The sequence below is a fragment of the Silurus meridionalis genome, chromosome 17 (genome assembly GCF_014805685.1).
Source record: "Silurus meridionalis isolate SWU-2019-XX chromosome 17, ASM1480568v1, whole genome shotgun sequence".
NCBI lineage: Eukaryota > Metazoa > Chordata > Actinopteri > Siluriformes > Siluridae > Silurus > Silurus meridionalis.
In genome coordinates this window covers 11,147,307-11,171,135 of record NC_060900.1, presented here as the reverse complement: position 1 = coordinate 11,171,135, position 23,829 = coordinate 11,147,307, and the positions used below count along the sequence as shown (strand labels likewise).

Here is a 23,829-nt window from a genome sequence, read left to right as displayed (position 1 = left end):
CTCAAACCAACAGACACGCCTGATCTTCCATTCGAAGAAGTAGCTTCTGACCTGTTTGAGTTTGAAGGAAACCATTATGTTCTGCTAGTGGATTACCATTTAAAATTCATTGAAGTGGAGAGGCTGAAGGGCTTACATTGTCATGCTGTAATAGAAAAGCTCAAGGCCCAATTCAGCAGACATGGAATCCCAATTATCCTTCGAACAGACAATGGTCCACAATATTCAGCAGATGAGTTTAAGGATTTCTGTCAAAGTTATGGAATCATTCACAAAACATCATCCCCACATACGCCACATTCCAATGGTGAGGCAGAGCGCGCAGTCCAGACTGTTAAAAAACTTTAGTGTAAGGCTCCAGACAAGCATCTTGCACTGCTTGATTACAGAACAACGCCGTTGGAATCAGTAGGCCTCTCACCAGCTCAGCTGCTGATGGCCAGGCGTCCCCGCAGCAACCTGCCTGCTGCCCGTCAGCTGCTCTCACCAGCAGCTTACGACCCCCTTAAAGTTAAACGCCATCTAGACAAAGACAAAAGTGTTCAGAAGTTCTACTACGACCGCAAAAGGGCAAGCAGCCCTCGTGCTGCGCTGAAGCCTGGAGATGAAGTAAGGATGCATCCACATACTTTTTTGTTGTGAGAACACACTGTGCCCCAAGATCTTATGTTGTAGACTGTGGAAGCAGAGAGTATCGTCGCAACATTCAGCATCTTCGCAAGAGCACAGCAGCTGCTAACGAGTCCCGTCACAGGCTTAACGATGATCAGTGGACAGAGACACCAGAGCCAGTGAGTGTCGAGGAGCCAAAGTTTGTGGATCATCCTAATTTTTTTCCAAGCATCACCTGCAGAACTCAGGACTGCTAAGCAGACATTGTCAACTGGGCAATATACTACCAGACGAGGCAGAGTGGTGAAGCCTCCAGACAGGCTATGCTTGTAGTCAGGGAAAGGCGTGGTAAAGACGCCCTGTGGAAGTGATGTGCTAGCAACCTCTCCTTCCTAGTTACACCTGTTTTTGTTCAACAGTGCATTGTTTGATAAATTGTGTTTTGAATAGGTTACGTGCATGATGTGTTAAAATCCCTTGTATATGTGAACATGCAAGTTTATGCAAATTACAGAGTTAAAGAACAAACACTGCAATGTATAATACTTGTAATGTCTGTATATATACAAGTGATTATTTTAGCATGGTTTTTGTTTAATGCTTAGGAGGGGAGATGTAATGTATTGTCATTATGGCAGTGTTTCTTTAAATGCCACTCAGGTCTCCGTAGTTGATGTTTCGACTCCTCCCACTTTGTGTATGCACTGCTGTACCGAGTAAAAGAGCTGAGTATATCTCGTTACCGAAGCTCTGTGTCAGTTGCATGATTTTACATATAGGTAGTGTAGTGCGGGAAAGACGTGTGCGGGCTGGATGTTTTTCCTGTGTGCGATTTATATGATTTGTGTTCTGCAGTGCGGTCGGTTAATCCAAGTTTATCCACCTGGGAGTTATATTATACTGTAACCCTGCGAATCTATCTTCATAAAAACAAGTAAAGTGGTATGCATCGGCTAATGTTGTCCATCTCATCATTCCACGAGCATGAACTAATGAGTTGTTACGCTGCCGCCGGGAAAAGTTCAAGCGGATAAGTAACAATAAGCAAAGAAGAAAAAGTAAAAAATGTAAAGTTTAGGGATACGTAGTGTACAGGAGTGATTAGTAAAAAACAAGTTTTCCCTCTGCCTCCGCTTATCGCCTCTACCCCCCCTTCGCAAACTCTCACACACACACACACACACACACACACACACACACCCCCCACCTGCGTTTTCGTTAGCTCAAGTCGTCTCATCTCCAAGGAAAATACACTCAATAAAACCTTATTATATCTTTACATTCTCTTTTATAATGTTTTTATACAATATTTGTCATTTATAAATTAATTTTTGTTATTCAAAAACACGTAACAAAAACAACTGGGGAGGCATTTTGGGGGCTGGAACGGATTAATGGCATTTCAATTAATTTTAATGGGGAAATTTGCTTTGAAATACGAGCAATTTGACATACGAGCAAGTTTACGGAACGAATTAAACTCGTATGTCGAGGTACCACTGTATATATATATATATATATATATATATATATATATATATATATATATATATATATATATATATATTTCTCATTTCCAATTCTTCTCCAGTTCAATTTGTGGCTGTAATGCACCAATTACTGGCCTGTCAACAAAAAAATAAAGAAAAAGAAGAATAACGAAAAAGAAGAGAAAAAGAGGAAAAAACACTGTCCAAATTCGTCTTTACTTCTTGCAAGAGAAAAGAGTTTTGTACAGTTTTTCCCTAAATTCAACCTTTTAACAATGTGAATTTTAAAATAAGTGCAAAAGAATATTACAAAAATGTCAACGGAATGCTACATTCAAATATTTAAAATATTTAAATTGTATAGGGAACAATGAATGAAGAGAATATAAAATGCAAGTACAAGACTGTTTACAGCCACAGTGCACTTAATTAGGCAACAATGTTTTTTTTTTTCATGTTTCATTTATCCTGTGTATAAAATTTTTGCTACACTACATAATACACATTGTGCCCAATTTTTTATCAAGATGCTTTCAGATGAGCCCATTGTAACTTATATTGTTGAGACATGGCCTAACCTACCCAGAAGTCTTAAAGAATGGTGAGCAGTATGGAGTAGTAAATAACTAACAAATTACATTACATAATTAAGCAAAACAGAGCCATTGTTAGTACCGTTATGTATAAACTTTACAGTATATATGTATGTGGCAGTGGGCAGGTAGAAGAGTGCCAGTGCGGCCACGTGGATGAGTGCCGGTTTGTGAGTGGAGAGGGAGGAGCCAAACGAAACAAGCGGTAAAATGCATAACTTGTAGCTGATCGAGTAACTAATCAGTGTGCTCTGTTTCAGTGTCCGGTGGTGCAAATAAAAAGGAGACAAACATAAGCTAAAACTGGACTTTGAAACACCAAACAGACAACTGAACTCAGTCAACCGCAGAACAAAGTGAATACCATATTTATGATCACTAAATGCTCTTCCATTCTCTGGGATTATTACAAATAATGAACCTTTTCATACCAAGGTATAAAGATAAAGTAAACACAGCAGATCTCCCTATCCTGTCAAGAACAAAGGAATTTGCAGAGACTTGTCCTGCTGCTAACTTGGGTTCTACAAAACACACCAGCAAATCTACCTCTGAATGGCTGAAGAAAAACAAAATGAAGACTTTGGAGTGGCCTAGTGGCCTGACCTGAATCCTATTGAGATGCTGTAGCATGACTTTAAAAAAAGCGGTTCATGCTCAAAAACCCTCCAATGTGGCTGAACTACAACAATTCTACATAGATGAGTGACCAAAATCTCTCTACAGCACTGTTAGTCAGGAAGGGGCAAACACTTTCACACCACTGTATATCTAAATCACAAATACATTAATTGGTACCAATGTCAGTAAAGCAGGCAATTTGTGTAATGACAATAAATCTCTAAAAACAGCTTGCAGTTTTAAAACTAAAATGATTTTTCATTTACATATATGTAAATGGTTATCCTGCATATTTAAGATGGCAATAAATAAGAATGAGAAGCAATCTTATTTTATTTACACTACTCGTCATCAGAGGAGAAAAGTAATGAACTACCTTTGCTCAGGTTAAATTTGTATTTTACTTTTACTTAAATGTTTTGTTTAAAGTATTGTACTTCATTACATTTTAAATAACATCCATTTTTGATTAAAACAAACTGAAATTACAAGAAAGAAGAAAACAGAGGAGTTAGGCAGCATTGGTACAGACCCAGCTATGAACCCTGGCCATATTTAAGCAACCAGTTTGGCCCAGGGACTGAACTAGCAGCTTAAAAAACTCTACGTCCATCCTGCACAAGCAAATAGTGATCAGTTATATATTACCTGTACCAATGTAGTTATGTAGTCTAATTCTTTTTGGTTTGACGCCAGTTCCTGTTGTTGATTGTTTACCGCGAATTTTGTTTGTATCGGCATTTAAATTTTTACAGTTAGTTTTTTCTCTCTCTCATCGCTTTAAAATATCAAATTATCGTCTTGATTTCCTGCATCCTTTACTTTCCGTTGGCTCTGTTTTGTCTCTTTTTGCTTTAGGAAGCACGTTTTATTTCCTGTTTGAGGGTTCGAAAGCAGTGAGTGGAGACCATTCCCATTAGAACTACGAACACACACTACAGTAACCACATTAAGGTACGTAATTTCTCTGCTATGGCGTTTATTCAGTGTGTGAAGTGTGACATGTTTAGTCAGTCTTTCTCCGTTGTTAGCGATAATTTTATCTGTGAGAAGTGTAAGCTAGTTTGCTTTTTGATGGAGAAGATTTTAGCATTAGAGGAGTGCATCCAGAGTCTAGAGAGAAGTAGTGAGTGCGAGAGCAGTCCAGGTTCTGCAGGGGAAAGTCTGGATGCATTCCCCCTTCTCCGGCATTAGAGCCCTCGCAGCGGGGCAAATAGGTGACGGCTCGGCGGCATACTCGCAAAGCCAAAGCTAACGCTAAGGCTCGCCAACGGGAGCGCCATTCCTCTCCGCTTCATGTGTCCAACAGGTTTGCTCTCCTCAGTGAAGCACCTGCTAAGAAACCTGAAAGAGCTCTGGTTTTAGGAGACTCTATTTTGAAGCACGTGAAATTAGCTAGACCTTCAGGGGCACCAGCAGCACAGGTTATGTGTATACCAGGAGCCAGGGTGCCGGACATAGCAGGTCAGCTTAGGTTCTTAGGAAAGCACAGGTTCTCTAAGATAGTTTTTTACATAGGAGCTAATGATATACACCTTCGACAGTCAGAGGTTACTTAGAGTAATATTATAGAGGTGTGTAAATTAGCGACGGCAATGTCCGATGCAGTAACATGCCCCATCCCAATGTGACATGGTGATGTAGCCTACAGCAGGTTATGGTCGCTGAACTGCTGAATGTCCGAGTGGTACTCCAAAAACAATGTGGGCTTCATAAATAATTGGAGCAATTTTGATTGCAAGGCTGGCCTGTTAGGGCAGGACGGTATCCATCCCACTCGATAAGGTGCTGCTCTCATTTCTTGTAGTATAGGTCATAGTCCCAGAACAGCACTAGTTAACAAGTGACTGTCCAGAATAGAATTTGCAGAATTACTCATGAATTTAGCTACGTCTTTAGACAAAGCATTAATTGTTGGTGACTTTAATATTCATTTTGATAATCAGGAAGACTCCTTAAGAGCAGCAGTTGTGTCCATTCTAGATTCAGTTGGAATTAATCAGAATTTTATAGGACAGACTCATAGTGGTGGACACACTCTTGATTTGTTGGTAACATCTGGATTAAAAATAAAAAACTTAGTCATAAGTCCACAGTCTAAAGCTATTTCAGACCATTATCTCATCTCTTTTAAAATCTGCCTCAGTCATTGCATTACTACCTCACCACGTTACCGTCTTAAGCGTACTTTCATGTCAGTTACAGCAGCACGTTTTATCAATAATCTTCCAGAAAATAGATCTCCGTCTGTCCCCGCAGAGCTTGACTGGGCCACTGCATACCTAGAATCAACGTTACGTTATACTCTAGATGATGTAGCTCCCCTTAAGACTAAAATGATCAGGGAGAAAAAATGAGCACAGTGGTATAATGATCATATGCGCACCTTAAAACAGACCACTCGGAAATTAGAACGTAAATGACGTCAAACAAAATTAACAGTATTTCAAATAGCATGGAAGGAGAGCCTCCTAAATTATAGAAAATCTCTTAGTGCTGCTAAATCAGCATATTTCTCCACCCTCATAGAAAATAACAAGCATAATCCTAGATTTTTATTCAAGCACAGTAGCAAAATTAACAGGAAATAAAAGCACTGCACTAACATACACACCATCAATAGGTAGTAATGATTTCATGAACGTTTTTGATAATAAAGTTGAAAACATCACGCAAGAAATCCAGACGGTTAATATAAATCCAAATTATTTTAAAAGTAACCCTGTAGACAGCAGTGTAATTATAACAGACAATCAATTACAATGCTTCACTCCTATTCATGAGAATGACTTAATTTCATTAATTTCCTCATCAAAATCATCAACCTGCATTCTCGATCCCTTGCCTAGAAGTTTCTTTAAACAGATAATTCCAGAGGTAATTGAACCTGCTTTAAAAATAATAAACTCTTCCATTAGCACTGGTTATGTACCTAGATCCTTCAAACTGGCAGTTATCACACCCCTAATTAAGAAACCTGAACTTGACCCAAGTCAGCTGTCCAACTACAGGCCAATATCAAATCTCCCCTTTTATATAAAATTTTTTTAAAAAGGTTGTAGCACAGCAGTTATGCTCACATCTACTTATGAATAACATTTTTGAAATGTTTCAGTCAGGATTTAGGCCTCATCATAGCACAGAGACGTCTCTTTACTTGTTTCGCTCGACCTTAGTGCAGCTTTTGACACCACTGATCACACTATACTGCTTGCTAGAATTAAGAACGTTGTTGGAATAAAGGAAACAGCTCTCTCTTGGATCAGGTCTTATTTGACTGATCGCTATCAGTTTGTTGATGTAAATGGTGAGTTCTCCACACTCTCTGAGGTAAAGTTTGGTGTTCCTCAAGGATCTGTCTTAGACCCACTGCTTTTAATATAGCTTATATATATATATATATATATATATATATATATATATATATATATATATATATATATATATATAGCATATATAAAGATTATATATATATATATATAATCTTTATATATGCTGCCTAGATATATATATAATCTTTATATATGCTGCCTCTTGGTGAAATTATACATAAACATGGTATTCACCTCCATTGCTATGCTGATGATACACAGTTGTAAATTTCAGCAAAGCCAGAAGAGAGAGATCAGTTTAACAATGTTGAGGAGTGTGTAAAGGACATTAGACAGTGGATGCTTGATAACTTTCTTCTGCTCAACTCAGATAAGACGGAAGTACTTTTACTAGGACCACTTGCAGCTGGAAGCAAACTTTCCGATTATGTAGCATCTCTGGATGGTGTTTCTGTTTCAGCGTGTACGGCTGTCAAAGACCTTGGTGTTATTATTGACTAGTCTTTCCTTTGAGGCTCATGTGAATAATATTTCCAGGATCGCCTTCTTTCACCTTAGAAATATTGCTAAAATTAGAAATATGATGTCGTTACAGGATGCAGAAAAATTACTTCATGCTTTTGTTACATCTAGATTAGACTACTGTAACGCTTTACTTACTGGGTGTGCGAGTAAGTGCATAAATAAGCTTCAGTCAGTTCAGAATGTAGCAGTAAGAGTCCTCACTAGATCTAGGAAATATGACCACATCACTCCTGTTTTAATCAGTCTACACTGGCTCCCAATCAAATCTCGCATTGATTATAAAATACTACTACTGACGTATAAAGCACTTAACAGTTCTTGCACCGCAGTATCTGAGTGACCTTCTGTACCAGTATGATCCTCCACGCATACTTAGATCAAAAGGTGCAGGCTATCTGTTTGTTCCTCAAATAATGAAGACTACAGCAGGGGGCAGACCTTTCTCTTATAAAGCCCCACAGTTATGGAACAACCTTCCAATCAGTTTTCGGGATTCAGACACAGTCTCAGTGTTCAAGTCGAAGTTGAAAACATATTTATTTAGTCAAGCCTTTTATCAGTAAATTCTTTCTTAGGTAAAGGCGCAGATCTGGAGGGAGCATGGATATAGGGTGAACTGGGATATTTGTATGCTGTCGTCCCCTCACTCTCACATGTTCACTCAGGTTTGTTGACGGTGGTGTGGTGGTCCTCTTTTATCCCAGAGATCCCTCATGTTGGCGTTACCTTTTGGTTCTCCCTTTCAGTTATGCTGCCATATGCGTGCCATAACTGCACAGTGATATTAACTTTCATACAACAATAAAGACATTTAATAATCCATATCCTTCTCTTCCTGTCACCTCTCTTCTCTCTCTCTCTCTCTCTCTCTCTCTCTCACACTCTCTCTTTGTCAAGTTAAACATGCTCCTGAGGCTCCAGTGACCACTGTCCCTGCCCCTCTCCGCTCCGTGGATCTTCCCAATTCGTCCAGGCCTGCCCTCTGGATAGTGTTCTCTTCGATTGGAGGTCACTCTGTGCAGCTTGGGACGGTTTCTCATCAACGCCTTGGGTGGTTCCATGAAATTCCGGAGTAAGAACGGGCGCTTTTGAGGATGGATTGGACTGTAGTTAATGTCTGCTTAACAGTCTGCTACATCGACTTAGGACTACTTTTTGCTTCTAATCATCATCACTGTACCCTGCAACATCTTATCTCTGCTATAAATGGACATTCGGTGCAACCCAGATGAGGATGGGTTCCCTCTTGAGTCTGGTTCCTCTCAAGGTTTCTTCCTTATGCCATCTCGGGGAGTTTTTCCTTGCCACAGTCGCCACCGGCTTGCTCATCAGGGACAAACTTACTTATAAAGAACATATTCACTTTTATTCACCACATTATCTGTGTAAAGCTGCTTTGTTCATTGTTAAACGCGCTATACAAATAAAAATGAATTGAACTGAATTGAATTGAAAAAATAAGTTTTCATAGTTTAGTAAGAGGATTTGCTCAAATTAGTCAAAAAGATATCGGTGCATGACATTGGTTGGTTGGTGCTAGCAACTTGCTATTAACTAGTTATTAATTATGCTAATGCTAATGATGTCCTATTAAAATTGTCACCCGTTTGAATGTACAGTAAATAGGGAATGTACTGTCACAAAATAAACAGCTGTGTTAATGTTAAACTGATAGTTGAGGGTTATGCCTAGTCAGTGTATTACCAGAAGTAGAACAATGGGATTTTTTTATGCCTAAAATATTGGGGATCAGATAGAAAAAATAAAAATGAATTTTAAACAAAATTATATATTGCACAAAACTGAAAATGAATCAAAAGTTTTTAGACAAAAAAGTTTTCTAAAATTCATCCAATATATTAGCCTTAGTAGACAGTGCTCAGCACTCTTCCAGTTTGAAGCCGAGTGCAGAGCAGGGGCAGAACCAGAGAGATATGCTGCTAAGCACAAGGACAAAAACTCAGCAACAAGTGAGACTTATTTTAAGAGGATATATTTATTTGTATATAATGTGCTTTTATAATTTTATAATATAATGTGCTTTTTGTTGCTGTTTTTCCCTTACTGTGCTTAGCAGTATATTTCTGCTCTTGATTCATTTTGTTTTAAAGATTTCCAGTAAGATTGTTGCTGGTTGTTGGTGAAGAAAAGCATGCTTTATAGAATCCACTATTTATGCAACCTTTAATAGTTGTATTTTTTTATGGAATGGTCAATAAACTGGTGCATTAGATCTCCCTAAATCATTGGTTCTTAACCTTGTTGGAGGTACTGACCCCCCACCAGTTTCATGTGCGTATCCACCAAACCCTTCTTAAGCGGGGCGTGTCATCACGAATCATATGAGTCAGGTGTGTGTCTTGACCTCCGCCAAACCCCTGAGACTGACTCACGATCCCTGGGGTTCGATCGAACCCAGGTTAAGAACCACTGCCCTAAATGTTTCAAATGTTGTGTTTTAAAAATATTCCTTTTAATCAAAAACAAATAGTTTCCAATAAATCCCTCTTGTATTATATGTATATATGTATGTATTTATGGCATACTCACGGTTGATGGAGGATAACAAGGCTGTTTGGATGAGCGGGTCTGTGCTGTAGCAGTGGAGGACCAGAGGAAGGTGAGGTTTGACCTCCATCAGGACTCCCACTGACAGGACTCCGAACCTTGCTCTGAAAATCCCATAGATTTTTTTACTGTCTGCTTAATGAATTAACAAATGTAAATGTACACTGGTTATAAACCACAAACTATTTAAACATTACAATACCAAAATGTGCAGTTGTTTCTTATTAGTATTATTTCGGGTACTCCCATTAGGGGTCGCCACAGCGGATGAAATGTCCACTTGTTTAATTTTCTTTTTTTAGAAAATCAATTCATTTTTTTTTACATATAATTTCAGTATTGTGTATTAGCATTTGTGACTCACACAGGCCACTTTAAGCAAGTTCCACAACTCCTTCTGTCTTTTTTCTTGCATACGACGCAGTTCCTGCTCACACTGAGCCATGCTGCTCACCATGTCCTCAACTCGCGGCAGCAACTCCATTACTCTTTGCCGGCACACCACTGTCTTGCTACAAACAAGCAAAAAACAAGAGCGTTGTAATCAAACCTGAAATCAAAATTACTAAAGCTAAAAACACTATTGCATGAGCACAGCTTAAACAGACCTGAGGTGTGTGTAAAACTCTCTAAGCTTTTTCTCATAGAACTGAATGGCCTGGACCACCAACTTCACCACCTCCTGGCAATCGCCCATTCCCCTCTGATCTGTAGAGAGATACAAAGGAATTGAGGCACATTTTGCATATAAACTATGCTCTGCCTTCCTCTGGGATTATCACAAATAATTAACCTTTTCAGATCAAGATATTAAACATAGAGATACAGTAAACACAGCAGATTTCCCTATCCTGCAAAAAGGAATTTGCAGATACAAAAAAGGGACCCAGCTAAAAAGGCCCCAACCTCCAGTTGTGCTGAATTTCTACAAAACTCAGCAGATCAACTCAGGACTTTCTATGTCACAAAACCATACAGTAAACCATGAAAATTACATAAAACCACCAATATAACTACATTCACTGTACATAGAGGTTCAATTCCATTGTTCATTATTTAATTAGAACGAAAACCCTATCACGATAACAAATAAAAAAAAAAAGAATACAATACCAAAAACAAAATTAATCCAAAAACAAAAAATTAAAACAACAATAACATAAAAAAATAAAAATAACTGAGAAAACACAATTATAATTCAGACAAAAATAAAAAGATAGATATAGCTTGCAAATGGCAAACTTGATGGCCATCACCCATTCCCCTCTGATCTGAAGATAAATACAAAAAAATTGTGGCACATTTTGCATATAAACTCTATAACAATGTAAATAAACACCTGATCATCACAGCCATGTTTAATTCAGGTCAATTTACTTTTAATAGCTATTTTTTTTTAACAATGGGCATCTATTGTAAAAGAACTGAAGAATAGTTTTAAAACAGCTTTGCAGAAATAAAAAAAAAAAACGCGAGCTTTCTTCAAATTTTCAGAATGCACATAATTGTCTAGAATGGCTTGGCATGCTACTGAATAAAGATTTGCCCTCAGTGAAATTAAAGGGGCCTAGCCTAAACCTGTTCCATTAGCCTAAACCTGTTCCAATGCCCACCACACAAAATAAGCCATATTTTGAGAGTTTTTTAGGGCTAGTGTGGAAGAACTTAAGGGGTATGCATAGAGACAGTTTATTTCTTGATGAGCCAAATAATTGATGAGCAGAAAGTTATTTCTGACAAAAATTTTGGATTTGGCTCATCAAGAAATAAACCGTCCAACCTGCTGCTTGTGTTTTGGTTGAAAGACAGTTGTCTTTCAACCAAAACACAAGCAGCAGGTTGTGCTTTCATAATCTGGCCACATTTAATATACTGCAGTGTATTGTCTTATTTTAAATAAACAGCTTTATTTTAGAACATCACTATTATTAAATATATTCAGATGCCTGCCAGGCACCTGCCATTGTATGCTATTTATGGCAGCATAGTTTCTTACCCCTAGGTTTTTCTCTGAGCTTGCGAAATAAGTCCATTGCCTTCCCCTCACTGAAAAAAAAAACAAACAAAACCAACCTGTAAGAGTATTAAAGTATTAATGACTAATAGGTGACAATGTACACTTTTTAATTGGATTACCTGTAAACCTGCTCATTTATGCAGTTATCCAGTAAGCCAGTCAGTAAACCAATCAGCCACAAGTCACATGTTTATATTTGCACCTTTATTACACTCTTGGTTTGCCTTCCTGCTCAGATGAGGCCTTCATACTGAGATGTGGTTATCCCTCCACCTCTTTGCTACCACGGAGACCTCCAGCGCATCACTCTTTCATGTTTGGCTACTGTGCCTCCCTTTGTCCTCATGAATAAGAGTTCTTCCCCTCAGGCCCTGCACCCCAGTGAATCTCACAGTAAACATTACACCTACAGATTCTCATGGAGGTGGGTATTTCTTCTCCAGCTGCCCAGGATCCCCATCAGGATCCTGTACTGCAACTAAGTTTCAGGGTGTTACTGATCTTCTTATAGCCTCTGCCTTCTTTGTGGAGAGCAACAATTCAAATTCTTAAATCCTCAGTTCTTTACCATGAGGTGCTATGTTGAATATCTAGTGGTCAGTATGAGAGAATTGTACTCAAAGCACTAAATTTTAACTGCTCTAATTCAAGATACACAAATTTGAGTGAATAGGACATGGTTAAATGACATACAACTGTTATCAAGGTTGACAAAAATGGCTGGATGTTGGGTTGTTTTTCAGAGGACAGGAAAGCTGCACAATGACTACTATAGTAACTATATTATTTCTACAGTATCTTAATTTCTATAGTTCTTTACTAACCCTAGATGGGCTACAACAACCAGGTTTCAATCCAGTCAGCCAAGGACAGAATCTTTAGCATAGACTCATCAAAACTGGGCAAAACTAGAAATAAGCCTGTGCTAAGCCAGATTCTTGTTCATGGCTGACAGGAGTGGGACCTGATACCATTTTGGTCATAATTTCTTAAACTGTTGCTGTTTTTTTTCTATTTGTTTTTGTTTGCATCTTTGTTAGTAAACTGTAGATAGGTGATCATTTTCTTAAACAAAAAACAGCCCATCTGTTACCAACACACATACTAAAATAGCTTTTTTCCTTTTAATGTTTAAAGTGAACAATAAGTAAAGTTTTCGTACTGTATCTGCATGATTTTATGCACCGTGTTGGCTCTTAATGATTGGTTGTTTGGATAACTGCATGAATGTGTACAGGTGTTCCTAATAAAGTGGAAAATGAGTGTACAAAATGTTGTCTATGTATCTGTTCTCACAGAGATTCCAGGGCTTCTCCACTCCTCCACGGGTGTCTCTGGAGGTCTACTATATCAGTTTGTAATTTCATCATCTCTTCCTCCAACATAGTCACATCATCTGTCTGATATACAAAAAAATGTATGCACACATGCACACAAAGTAAGCAAATATCTAGCATGCTTACTTGTACTCCTGTGTAATACACTAGCATGACAGACACACTCACCTGGCCATGGCTGAATGCAGTTTGCTCCATATCACGCCAGACACTTAGTAGCTTCTCCGAAGCTGTAACAATATAACAAATTATTAAATCGTTAAAATTATTTCCCCCCTTACAGGACCAAGGACCCCTATTATAATTACAACAATGATTAAGCATAGGCTTACTACAATTTGCGATATTAGATGGCATTGAAATCAGCCTAAATACTTATACTACATTTACATTTACATTTGCGGCATTTAGCAGACGCCCTTATCCAGAGCGACGTACAAAAGTGCTTTAAGTCTCTAGCAATTAATAAATCTACACTGGTACACCAGATTACAAACGTAATATAAATATAACTCTTGAATTATACAAAGCAAACTTGGAAATGCTAATTTAAGTGTTTCAGGGAGAGGTAGGTCTTCAATCGTGCTTGAAGATATTCAGGGATATTCCGCTGTACGAACAGGTATATACATCTATATATATAAATATATATTATATTTAAGTCTAAATCATGGAAATACCAATTACCTACTTTTAGAGAGTCATTTTATTCAAATTGCATTTGGACTCAACAAAATTTTTTTATTTAAATGTATTTAATTTATTCAAGAATTTAATAAAACGGTTCTTAAAATAAACAGTAGTAAGACTGGTATAGGTCTAATAAAACCAAACATTTTCCAATTTCAATTAAAATTAACATTAAAGTGATCCCAAAAAAAATTTACTTCTTTAATCATTTACATGCCCAAGTTCCTTACTATTGTGGAACACAAACAAAAGTATTTAAAATCATGTAGGCAAGCAAGCAGGCCCCCTTTTACTTTCATGATATGGTTAAAAAAATATCAGAAACTGCTTGATTACCCAAAATTTTTAAAACATCTTTTTTTGTGTTCAGCACAAAAGACATAGATTCTGAACAATCTCTTTTAATTAAAATTAGAATTATTTAAGGTTACATTAAGTGTGTCAACTTTAAAATCTTTTTAAAATACACCTTTTAAATAACAACAATGTAATCTTAAAAAAATAAATAATAATAATTCTGTTAAAATTAAAACATTAAAGAAAAATTGTGATTAAAACAAAACAATATAGTTATTAAATAAAATTACTAAAACAAATTATTTTTACACTGTACTATGTGATTGTGTACTGCTACTACTACAGCTACTTTGAGAATATCGGCTGTAGAATATTACAATATTTATGTTATTATTAAGTTAACCCAGCCATTATGGATGCACAAGCCAGTGCACTCTTAGTGCCGGTCCCAATGGGGAGGGTTGCGTTAGGAAGGACATCCGGCGTAAAACGTGCCAAATCAAATATGCGGATCACAAAGGAGAATTTCATACCGGATCGGTCGAGGCCCGGGTTAACAACGACCGCCACAGGTATCGTTAGCCGACAGGGTACCCGTGGAAATTGGGCTACTGTTGGCCGAAGGAGGAGAAGGATAGGAGGGAGACATCTACAGAGACGGCAGGGAAAGGAGCAGTGTAGGAGAAAGGAGGTTAGGGTTGGTACTTTAAATGTTGGTACTATGACAGGTAAAGGGAGAGAGGTAGCTGATATGATGGAGAGGAGAAAGGTAGATATGTTGTGTGTTCAGGAGACCAAGTGGAAAGGGAGTAAGGCCAGGAACATTGGAGGTGGGTTTAAACTGTTCTATTATGGTGTGGATGGAAAGAGAAATGGTTTAGGGGTGATCCTGAAGGAAGAGTACAGTAAGAGTGTAGTGGAGGTGAAGAGAGTTTCTGATAGGGTGATGTACGTGAAGCTGGAAGTTGAAGGGATGATGATAAATGTCATCAGTGCCTATGCTCCACAAGTTGGCTGTGAGATGGAGGAGAAGGAAAGATTCTGGAGTGAATTAGATGAAGTGGTAGATGGTGTACCTAAGTAAGAATGATTGGTGATTGGGGCAGACTTTAATGGGCATGTAGATGAAGGGAACAGAGGTGATGAGGAGGTGATGGGTAGGTATGGTTTTAAGGAGAGGAATGTGGAAGGGCAGATGGTGGTAGATTTTGCTAAAAGAATGGAAATGGCAGTGGTGAACACTTATTTTAAGAAGAAGGAGGAGCATAGGGTGACATATAAGAGTGGAGGAAGGTGCACACAGGTGGACTATGTTCTATGCAGGAGATGCAACCTGAAGGAGATTGGAGACTGTAGGGTGTTGGCAGGGGACAGTGTAGCTAGACAGCATCGGATGGTGGTCTGTAGGATGGTTTTGGAGGCGAAGAAGAAGAGGAGGAGAGTGAGGACTGAAAGAAGAATAAGATGGTGGAAACTGAAGGAGGAAAAAAGTGTAGTGTGAGGTTCAGGGAAGAGGTCAGACAGGGGCTCGGTGGTGGTGAAGAGGTGTTGAGTGATTGATGGCAGTAGGCAGGAGTACAAGGAGATGCGGCAGCAGGTAAAGAGGGATGTGGCAAAAGCCAAGGAAAAGGCATATGAGGAGCTGTATGAGAGGTTGGACACTAAGGAAGGAGAAAAGGATTTATACAGATTGGCCAGGCAGAGGGACCGAGCTGGAAAGGATGTACTGCAAGTTAGAGCAATAAAGGATGGAGAGGGAAATGTGTTGACTAGTGAGGAGAGTGTGTTGAGAAGGTGGAGGGAGTATTTTGAGCAGCTGATGAATGAGGAAAATCAGAGAGAGAGAAGGTTGGATGATGTGGAGTTGGTGGAGCAGGATGTAGATAGGGTTAGAAAGGAGGAAGGGAAAGCAGCGATTAGGAGGATGAATAGTGGAAAGTCGGTTGGACCAGATGACATACCGGTAGAAGCGTGGAGATGTTTAGGAGAGATGGCAGTGGAGTTTTTAACCAGATTGTTTAACAAGATTCTAGAAGGTGAGAGGATGCCTGAGGAATGAAGAAGGAGTGTGCTGGTACCGATCTTTAAGCATAAGTGAGATGTGCAGACCTGCAGTAACTACAGGGGAATTAAGTTGATCAGTCACACCATGAAGTTATGGGAAAGAGTAGTGGAAGCCAGGCTGAGAGAAGAGGTGACATCTGTGAGCAACAGTATAGTTTCATGCCGAGGAAGAGCACCACAGATGCCTTATTTGCTTTGAGAATGTTGATGGAGAAATTTAGAGAAGGACAGAAGGAATTGCATTGTGTATTTGTGGATTTAGAGAAAGCGTATGACAGAGTGCCAAGAGAGGAGTTGTAGTATTGTATGACTAAGTCAGGTGTGTCAGAGAAGTATGTGAGGGTGGTGCAGGACATGTATGAGGACAGTGTGACAGCAGTGAAGTGTGCAGTAGGAACGACAGACTGGTTCAGGGTGAAGGTTGGACTGCATCAAGGATCGGCCCTGAGCCCTTTCCTGTTTGCAGTGGTGATGGAGAGGTTGACGGACGAGGTCAGACAGGAGTCTCCCTGGACTATGATGTTTGCGGATGATATTGTGATTTGTGGTGAGAGTAGAGCAGGTTGAGAAGAGCCTGGAGAGGTGGAGATATGCGCTGGAGAGAAGGGGAATGAAAGTCAGTAAGAGTAAGACAGAGTACATGTGTGCATGAGAGGGAGGGAAGTGGAGTTGTGCGGTTGCAGGGAGAAGGGGTGGAGAATGTGGAGGAGTTCAGGTACCTGGGGCCAACAGTGCAAAGCAATAGAGAAGTAAAGAAAAGAGTGCAGGCAGGGTGGAGTGCGTGGAGAAGAGTGACAGGAGTGATTTGTGATAGTAGCGTATCTGCAAGAATGAAAGGAAAAGTTTATAGGACTGTGGTGAGACCTGCGATGTTGTATGGATTAGAGACAGTGGCACTGAGTAAAAGACAGGAGGTGGAGCTGGAGGTAGCAGAGCTGAAGATGTTAAGGTTTTCGTTGGGAGTGACGAGGATGGACAAGATTAGAAATGATTTTAATAGAGGGACAGCGCATGTTAGACGTTTTGGTGACAAGGTGAGGGAGGAGAGATTGAGATGGTTTGGACATGTGCAGAGGAGGAACATGAATTATATTGGTAGAAGGATGCTGAGGATGGAGCCACCAGGTAGGAGGAAAAGAGGAAGGCCAAGGAGGAGGTTCATGGATGTGGTGAGGGAAGACATGCAGGTAGTTGGTGTGAAAGAGGCAGATGTAGAGGACAGGGTGGTATGGAGACGGATGATCCGCTGTGGCGACCCCTAATGGGAGCAGCCGAAAGAAGAAGAAGAAGATGTTATGATTAAGTTAAACTGATTTGTAAAAATGTGCGAAAAAAAACAACTTTTAGCTAATTACGCTTTATACATTAAATTAAATTATACCAAATTATGAATAAAGTAAATTAGAATAGGATTCTGCAATTTCTGCATTGCAAAAAAAAATAAGGCTCTAAATAGTTCATAGATCTACTGAACAATTATATCAGACAGCAGCAGGAGAGCTCCCAAGTCCTGTTAAGGATGCCACTCCACCTTCCCATTCAGCTTTTCCCCAACCAACCCTCTCTGCCTTGTTGAGGGTGCTGCTCCCCCTTCCTGCCTTGCTGAGGATGCTGCTCCTAATAACTCCTTCACTGGGGATGATGCTCTACCTCCCAAACAGCAGAGGCCTTTTCCTGACTAGCCTGCCAGGTTGAGGATGTTGCTCTTCCCTATTCCTCAGCTGAGGACATCACTCCACACTAGCTTGACACACCTAATGGGGGGTGTCATTGACATCTTGGATACTTTTTTCTCCAGTACTGCATTTGCATAGGCTGCCTGGTCTCATGGATTTACATTGTGACAATTTTACGTGTCTTCTTAAATTGACTTGAGGTACGCTTAAGTTTGTCAGTTTGTGCCAGTAATCTGTCAGTGAGACTATATGGCATTCGCTTCTTTTACTTAATGTGTCCTATGGTATTCATGTTAATTTTTCATTTTGAGCCCTGGTGATGCTGGTGTTTTGGTAGTTACTTTGTTTTTGAAAAATTGCTGTATTTTTACCCGTGTATCACAAACGTGTATGTATCTGCATATATGTTTTACCAATGCCAGTGGCTCTCTGCTCCTGGTATTTGTCCATGTCAATGTGCAGACTGGTAGTGAAGAATTCAAGAGTAGCTTTAAGTCTCTGGTGGACCGAGACCATCTCATTCTTCTGCTTAGACAACAAGCCATTATGCCTCAAAAGGCTCATACTGAAGCATTCAGATAGAAAAAATATGTGCATATTAGAAAGAGATTCCAGAAGAAAGTACACTAACACAAATAGCAGTATTTTACACAGGCAAAAGTAAAAAAAATACAAAATAAATAAGATAATGTATATACATACATATATTTTTCCATTGAGCAAAAGTGTAAATATGGTAATTATTTTGGAATTTTGTAAGCTAGTACTTATAGTACTTATCTGCCCATTTATGAAATTTTCCAGTCAATCATGTGACAGCACAATGCATACAATAATACACCTACACATTAAAAGCTTTACGAAAGGTCCTCATAAAAAAACGTGCCATAGTTATCATATTGCCTAAATTGAGAATTTGAGAATCTGCTGATCACCTGAAGTTTTTGCGCACAACAGTCTCTAGATATGATGTAAAATGTATGAATGACAGAGAATGATGTAAAAAACAGGAACATCCTATATGCAGGCTGCATCATCTTCACATGACAGACCAGTTTGGTCTGGGCTGAACTAAAGTCTTTAATAACTTATTAAGCAATCTGGTGAGCAGAAAAGCATCTTAGAATGTGCAACATCAAACCTTAAAATGTTACTCCTGTCAGCCAAGAACAAGAATTTGAGGGTATCATGGACACAGACTCACTAAAACTGGACATTTAATAATCAGATGTCGCATTTATAAAACTGTGTGTAGGATCCTTACTAAAAGTGTACGTTTACCCAAAAGCCAACTTGTGTACGGCAAACAATATTCAGACAATATTCAAAACCGTGCGCATGCACAACTGTAAGCAATGTTCCCATTATAAATCACAGATCATCGGCAAGTGTGCGTTTGTGACTCAGCCTAGTGTCCCACCCTTTACATGCCAACCTTTAACAACAAATAGTCAATGCAAAACACCTCATGAATGCTGATCTATATTAATGAGCCTAGCATGCATTTGTTTTTTCTTTATGGTAAATATTGTTGACAGGTGGGAAAAGAGCTAAGAAATGTAACTTCTTAGACACCAAGATGCACACAATTCTAGTAAAGGGGAGGCCTGGAAAACAATGTTATTTGGTGGCCACAGCAGCGGGATCACTAATAAAAAAGCAATGCGTGTGGCAACATGTTGCTGCTTCTGTCAACTGTGTCAGTGGGACAGAATGGACAGTTGCAAAACTAAAGAAAAAGAGGTCCGGTCTTAAGGTAAACTATGTTTCCTCTAGTCTCTGTTAGCATAAATGAATTCATATTTTCATAAGGAGCTCTTAAGCTGTAATAAGTGCAGGCAATTGCGCCGATTACGTTTGGGAAAACGGACCTTGCTGCAAATTATATTTTGATGTATTTTAACCTGATGTATTGACTACCCATATTAATAATACCATCCAATATGGCAGGGCATTATGGCACTCAGGCTCATGGCTGTCATATACTAGAACTATAGAATGAGATTTAATAGAACTATATTATACTATACTATACTATACTATATTATATTATATTATATTATATTATATTATATTATATTATATTATATTATATAAAAAGTTATTTTTTATATTTATAAAAAACATTTCTCTGTCTTTCCCAATTCCCATTGGAAACAACCGGTTTCCACTAACCACCAGATTAGTGAGGACCTCTGTTTGAATCGGGATGGCACAGTTCCGGTATGTTGCCCTCTCTGGTACTAAACTCAATTCAGTAAACAAATCCAGGAGTACAACTCTAGGAAATCTAAATCTACTTATTAGCCAGTCATCATTATTCTGCATTTCTGTAGCTGCATGATTTTGTGCATTGTGCTGCTTACACATTATTTGCTGATATGAAAAATAAAAATTTGCAAGTGTATAGGTGTTCCTATTAAAATAATCAGAGGTGTATTTGCTTTTATAGAATTAATACAATAATGTTTAATCCTCTAGTTTTGTTAAAATGATTTTTAATATGCATCTTACATGGCTGCCTTTTGGCCCTGCTGCAACTTCAGCCAGTCCTCTTTTAATGCTCTTATGGTGTGCCATGCTTGCCCATATGTGCGTCTTTGAGCACTGTAGGGCAACATGCGCTTGGGCTCTGTCTCTACTTAACAAACATACAAATAAACCCACAGTAAGCTATGCATTTCATAATTGACTTAGCAATTGGAAAGCAAATGCACACAAACAAACAAAAAAAAAGACACGAAGACTCACGAACAAATCGAATGTTTTCAGGAAGGATTCTAGGGGTGAACTGAGGTTCGTAGCTGCAGCATGAGCGGTTAAACAGAAAGACTAGTGGCATATCAGATCGACGACCGTCAACTTGCTAATAAACACATAAATAAAAAATAAAATAAATTAAAAAGTATTTCTTTGCTTATTTATTTAAATTTCATGACACCTTACTCACAGTATAATCGACAGCACACTGCATGATCTCATTATGAGCCTCAAGAGCAAGGCCAGCCTCCAACAGCAGCTCCTGAGAGACAGGGAGAATGTTGGTTTCTTGTGCAATTCGTTTCTGCAAGGATGCAACAGTCTCCCCATAGTGCACGGAGTATGTAAAAATCTCTGCTGAGGTCATATTCAGCACATGGACTAGCTAGAAGTGAAAAAAATACAGCTTTTTAGTTGTCACATTAAATTATATAAACTAGCAAACAGAAAAGTTGTCTAAGTCATGACAAAGACAAGAAGTTAACACAACCTTCAGGTTTAGTATTTGCTCTAATTCTTCAAAACAAGTAGTTGATCCTATATGTGGCTCTCTGCCTCCTTCCTCAGATTGCTTGGTCTTCTCCACAGACTCTGTCCCATCCAGATTCTCTTTAGGGATCTGCTTAGTGTCTTTGCCTCTGGCTTGAGGAGACCACCTTAGCATTAACTGTAGCCAACGCTCTAGCCTGCCAGCTAACAGACTAAAACACAGAGGAAAACAAATCAATAACTACTTGTTACAAAAAATAGCATTTTTAATTCAAATTAAATAAGAACATCATTCATTGTAAATAGACAGCTGTAGTTCAGTATATTCTCAGTATAAAATTGTAGTTTACTGATATCAATGTCAATACTATAGATCTTCATATTAAAAGTATAAAAAGTTCATATTAAAAGTTTATTGAAAATAAAACAAACAATATTGTTTGCTAAATGCAGCTACCCCTAACCCCCCAACACACACACACACACACACACACACACACACACACACACACACACACACACACACACACACACACACACACACACACTAGGGCTGGGTGATATGGCCTAAATAAAAAAGAAATCCCAGATTTTTTTCGTAAAAATCCGATATGCGATTTAAATCAATTTTTTAACTTTTAAAAACAAAAAAAAGTTTTAACTTTATTAAATAAAGTTTATTTACACTTCTGGGATTATAACCCACTTTGGGTTAAAGTGCAAACAGAAACAACAAGCCAAAAATACAAGACGGCAGGCCCTGCCATTGTAAATTGTGAAAATACAACGTAACAACATAAAATGAGCAAACCTACAAAGAAAAATGTTTTATGAGTGTTTAAATGTGGAACATGATAAAAAAAAAAACCTGAGGTTTTGAGTGATTTTGCCTTTACTTTTCTCCAAAACTCCACAGTAAAATAAGATAAAATTTAACAGAGTAATAGACAGGGACACTGTAAATAAGAAGTATTTGAAAGATTGAGCAAACCTATAAATAAAAATGTTTTATGAGTGTTTGAATGTGGGACATGGTTAAAAATGCACTGATGTTTGGAGTGATTTTCTTTATCTTTACTTTTTATCTTTACTATCTCTACTTTTCTTAAAAACTCCACAGTAAAATGACTTGAAATTTGAAATAAGAATATAATACACAGGGAGATTCTAAATAAGAATTATTTGAAAAATTGAGCAAACCTCAAAAAAATGTTTTATGAGTGTTTGAATATGGTGATTCAAATGCTCTGATTTTTCTGTTTTCTGAAGCGTCTTTACATGTATTTTGACTGCTCCCACCACCCATACGTACGTGTACGATTAGACGTGCAACACTAAACAAAGTGCGGCTGCATACCATATATTTTCAAGAACCGGCTGGCTTAAACGCAGTCTTGTGCTGCCGTTGTCTTGTTCATTTCGTAGGGCCCTACATCTCTCCCACTCGACAGCATGCCTCTGTTTAAGGTGCTGCAGTAAATTGGTGGTACTGCTACCTTTGCTTGCAACAGCCTTAAAACACACTTTGCAGCGGGGTGGTGTTTGTGCTGCGTCTGACGCAGCAAAACCGAACCAATTCCAAATTACAGATGACACTGTGCCTTTCTTGGGAACGAGTTCTTCTGCTCGCTGCCATATTGTTTGTGTATCTCTATGGCAAACGCGCGGGGGGGCGCGTCGGCAGACATTAAAGAGAAACCCGATTTTTATTAAAACAGATCGATGTAAACTACACATTACAGTTAATTGATAAAATCGATTTATCGATCAGCCCTAACACACACACACACACACACACACACACACACACACACACACTCACTTATTAAGGTTGTGTGGCCGTGGCAGGTGTTTGGAGAAGTGCACCTCACCGGCCAAATCCTCATAAACCACAACATCATCTTCATGCTTCTGCTTCAGTTTATTGTGCCTAGACAGCAAACACATTTTGTTTTAGTTAGACCCCTTAATGTTTTTTGTTTTATATTAGATAATAACTTTGAGGCAGATCACTTGTAAATTCCTCTGACATCTCTGTTCCTTTTGACTTACAAACAGATAAAAAGGACAAAGGGCTAATGATCATGGTGTTCCATGTTCTAGAGGGTAAGAAGTATAGGAGTATATTCTTGTGGTATAGTTCACATTTGACATTGTGTGGTGCTGGTAGAGATGTTAGTAGGATGTCAGTGACCAGTGGTCCAAATACTATGGGTGTCAGGAGTGAAACATGAATTGAGAGTGCTATTAGGCAGTAAGTCATATTTATATGTGATCACTATTACAGACTGCTTTAGCCTTTGATTGTTAGCCAGACATCCAGGTTAAATATGTAAGGTTTTTTCGTAATGTCATTCTCTTTGTAGGTGAATGCCACTTGTCCAAGGCATTTATGTGTGCTCTCCCTCACCCATTCACTCAGTTTCATTTGTGACCCTTCTCCTGCTCTAGTCTGTGGTGTTAACTTGGTGTTAATGTAATCTGAAGGATGTCTAATGCAATCTGAAGGAGAGGCTTCTGAAATTTTGTTAAGTAAATATTTGAGCTGAGTGAAGTGCTCAGTGCTTCTAATAGGTGTCAATAGGTACCAGTACTTGTGGATGGTTAATTGAGTGAGACCTTTATGCGCAATGCAGAACATATCGTTCTTTTTAAATAAGGTGTTAAAAGTACTGTTCACAGACCTCCTTAGACTCTGATAAAAATTGGCAAAAAAATCTAATAAAACAAGTTCCAGAATCATTCCAGAATAAAGAGT

At 38.6% G+C, this 23,829-nt stretch overlaps 1 protein-coding gene across 6 annotated transcripts in view; it reads right to left on the bottom strand.

Moving 5' to 3' along the window:
• ikbkb (inhibitor of nuclear factor kappa B kinase subunit beta) overlaps window positions 1-23,829 on the bottom strand; it is a 60,653-nt gene that overhangs the window by 13,199 nt on the left and 23,625 nt on the right. For 5 of the 6 annotated variants that reach the window (XM_046871488.1, XM_046871484.1, XM_046871487.1 and 2 more), the window contains 12 exons: window positions 22,894-23,001; window positions 21,073-21,283; window positions 20,773-20,967; window positions 20,574-20,688; window positions 20,337-20,463; window positions 18,236-18,387; window positions 13,264-13,325; window positions 13,055-13,158; window positions 11,738-11,787; window positions 10,350-10,449; window positions 10,106-10,253; window positions 9,724-9,845 (listed from right to left, as the gene is read on the bottom strand). In XM_046871488.1, the coding sequence (XP_046727444.1) occupies window positions 9,724-9,845; window positions 10,106-10,253; window positions 10,350-10,449; window positions 11,738-11,787; window positions 13,055-13,158; window positions 13,264-13,325; window positions 18,236-18,387; window positions 20,337-20,463; window positions 20,574-20,688; window positions 20,773-20,967; window positions 21,073-21,283; window positions 22,894-23,001 (1,494 nt within the window). The remainder of the gene's footprint in view (window positions 1-9,723; window positions 9,846-10,105; window positions 10,254-10,349; window positions 10,450-11,737; window positions 11,788-13,054; window positions 13,159-13,263; window positions 13,326-18,235; window positions 18,388-20,336; window positions 20,464-20,573; window positions 20,689-20,772; window positions 20,968-21,072; window positions 21,284-22,893; window positions 23,002-23,829) is intronic. The other variant, XM_046871485.1, reaches the window with a different exon arrangement.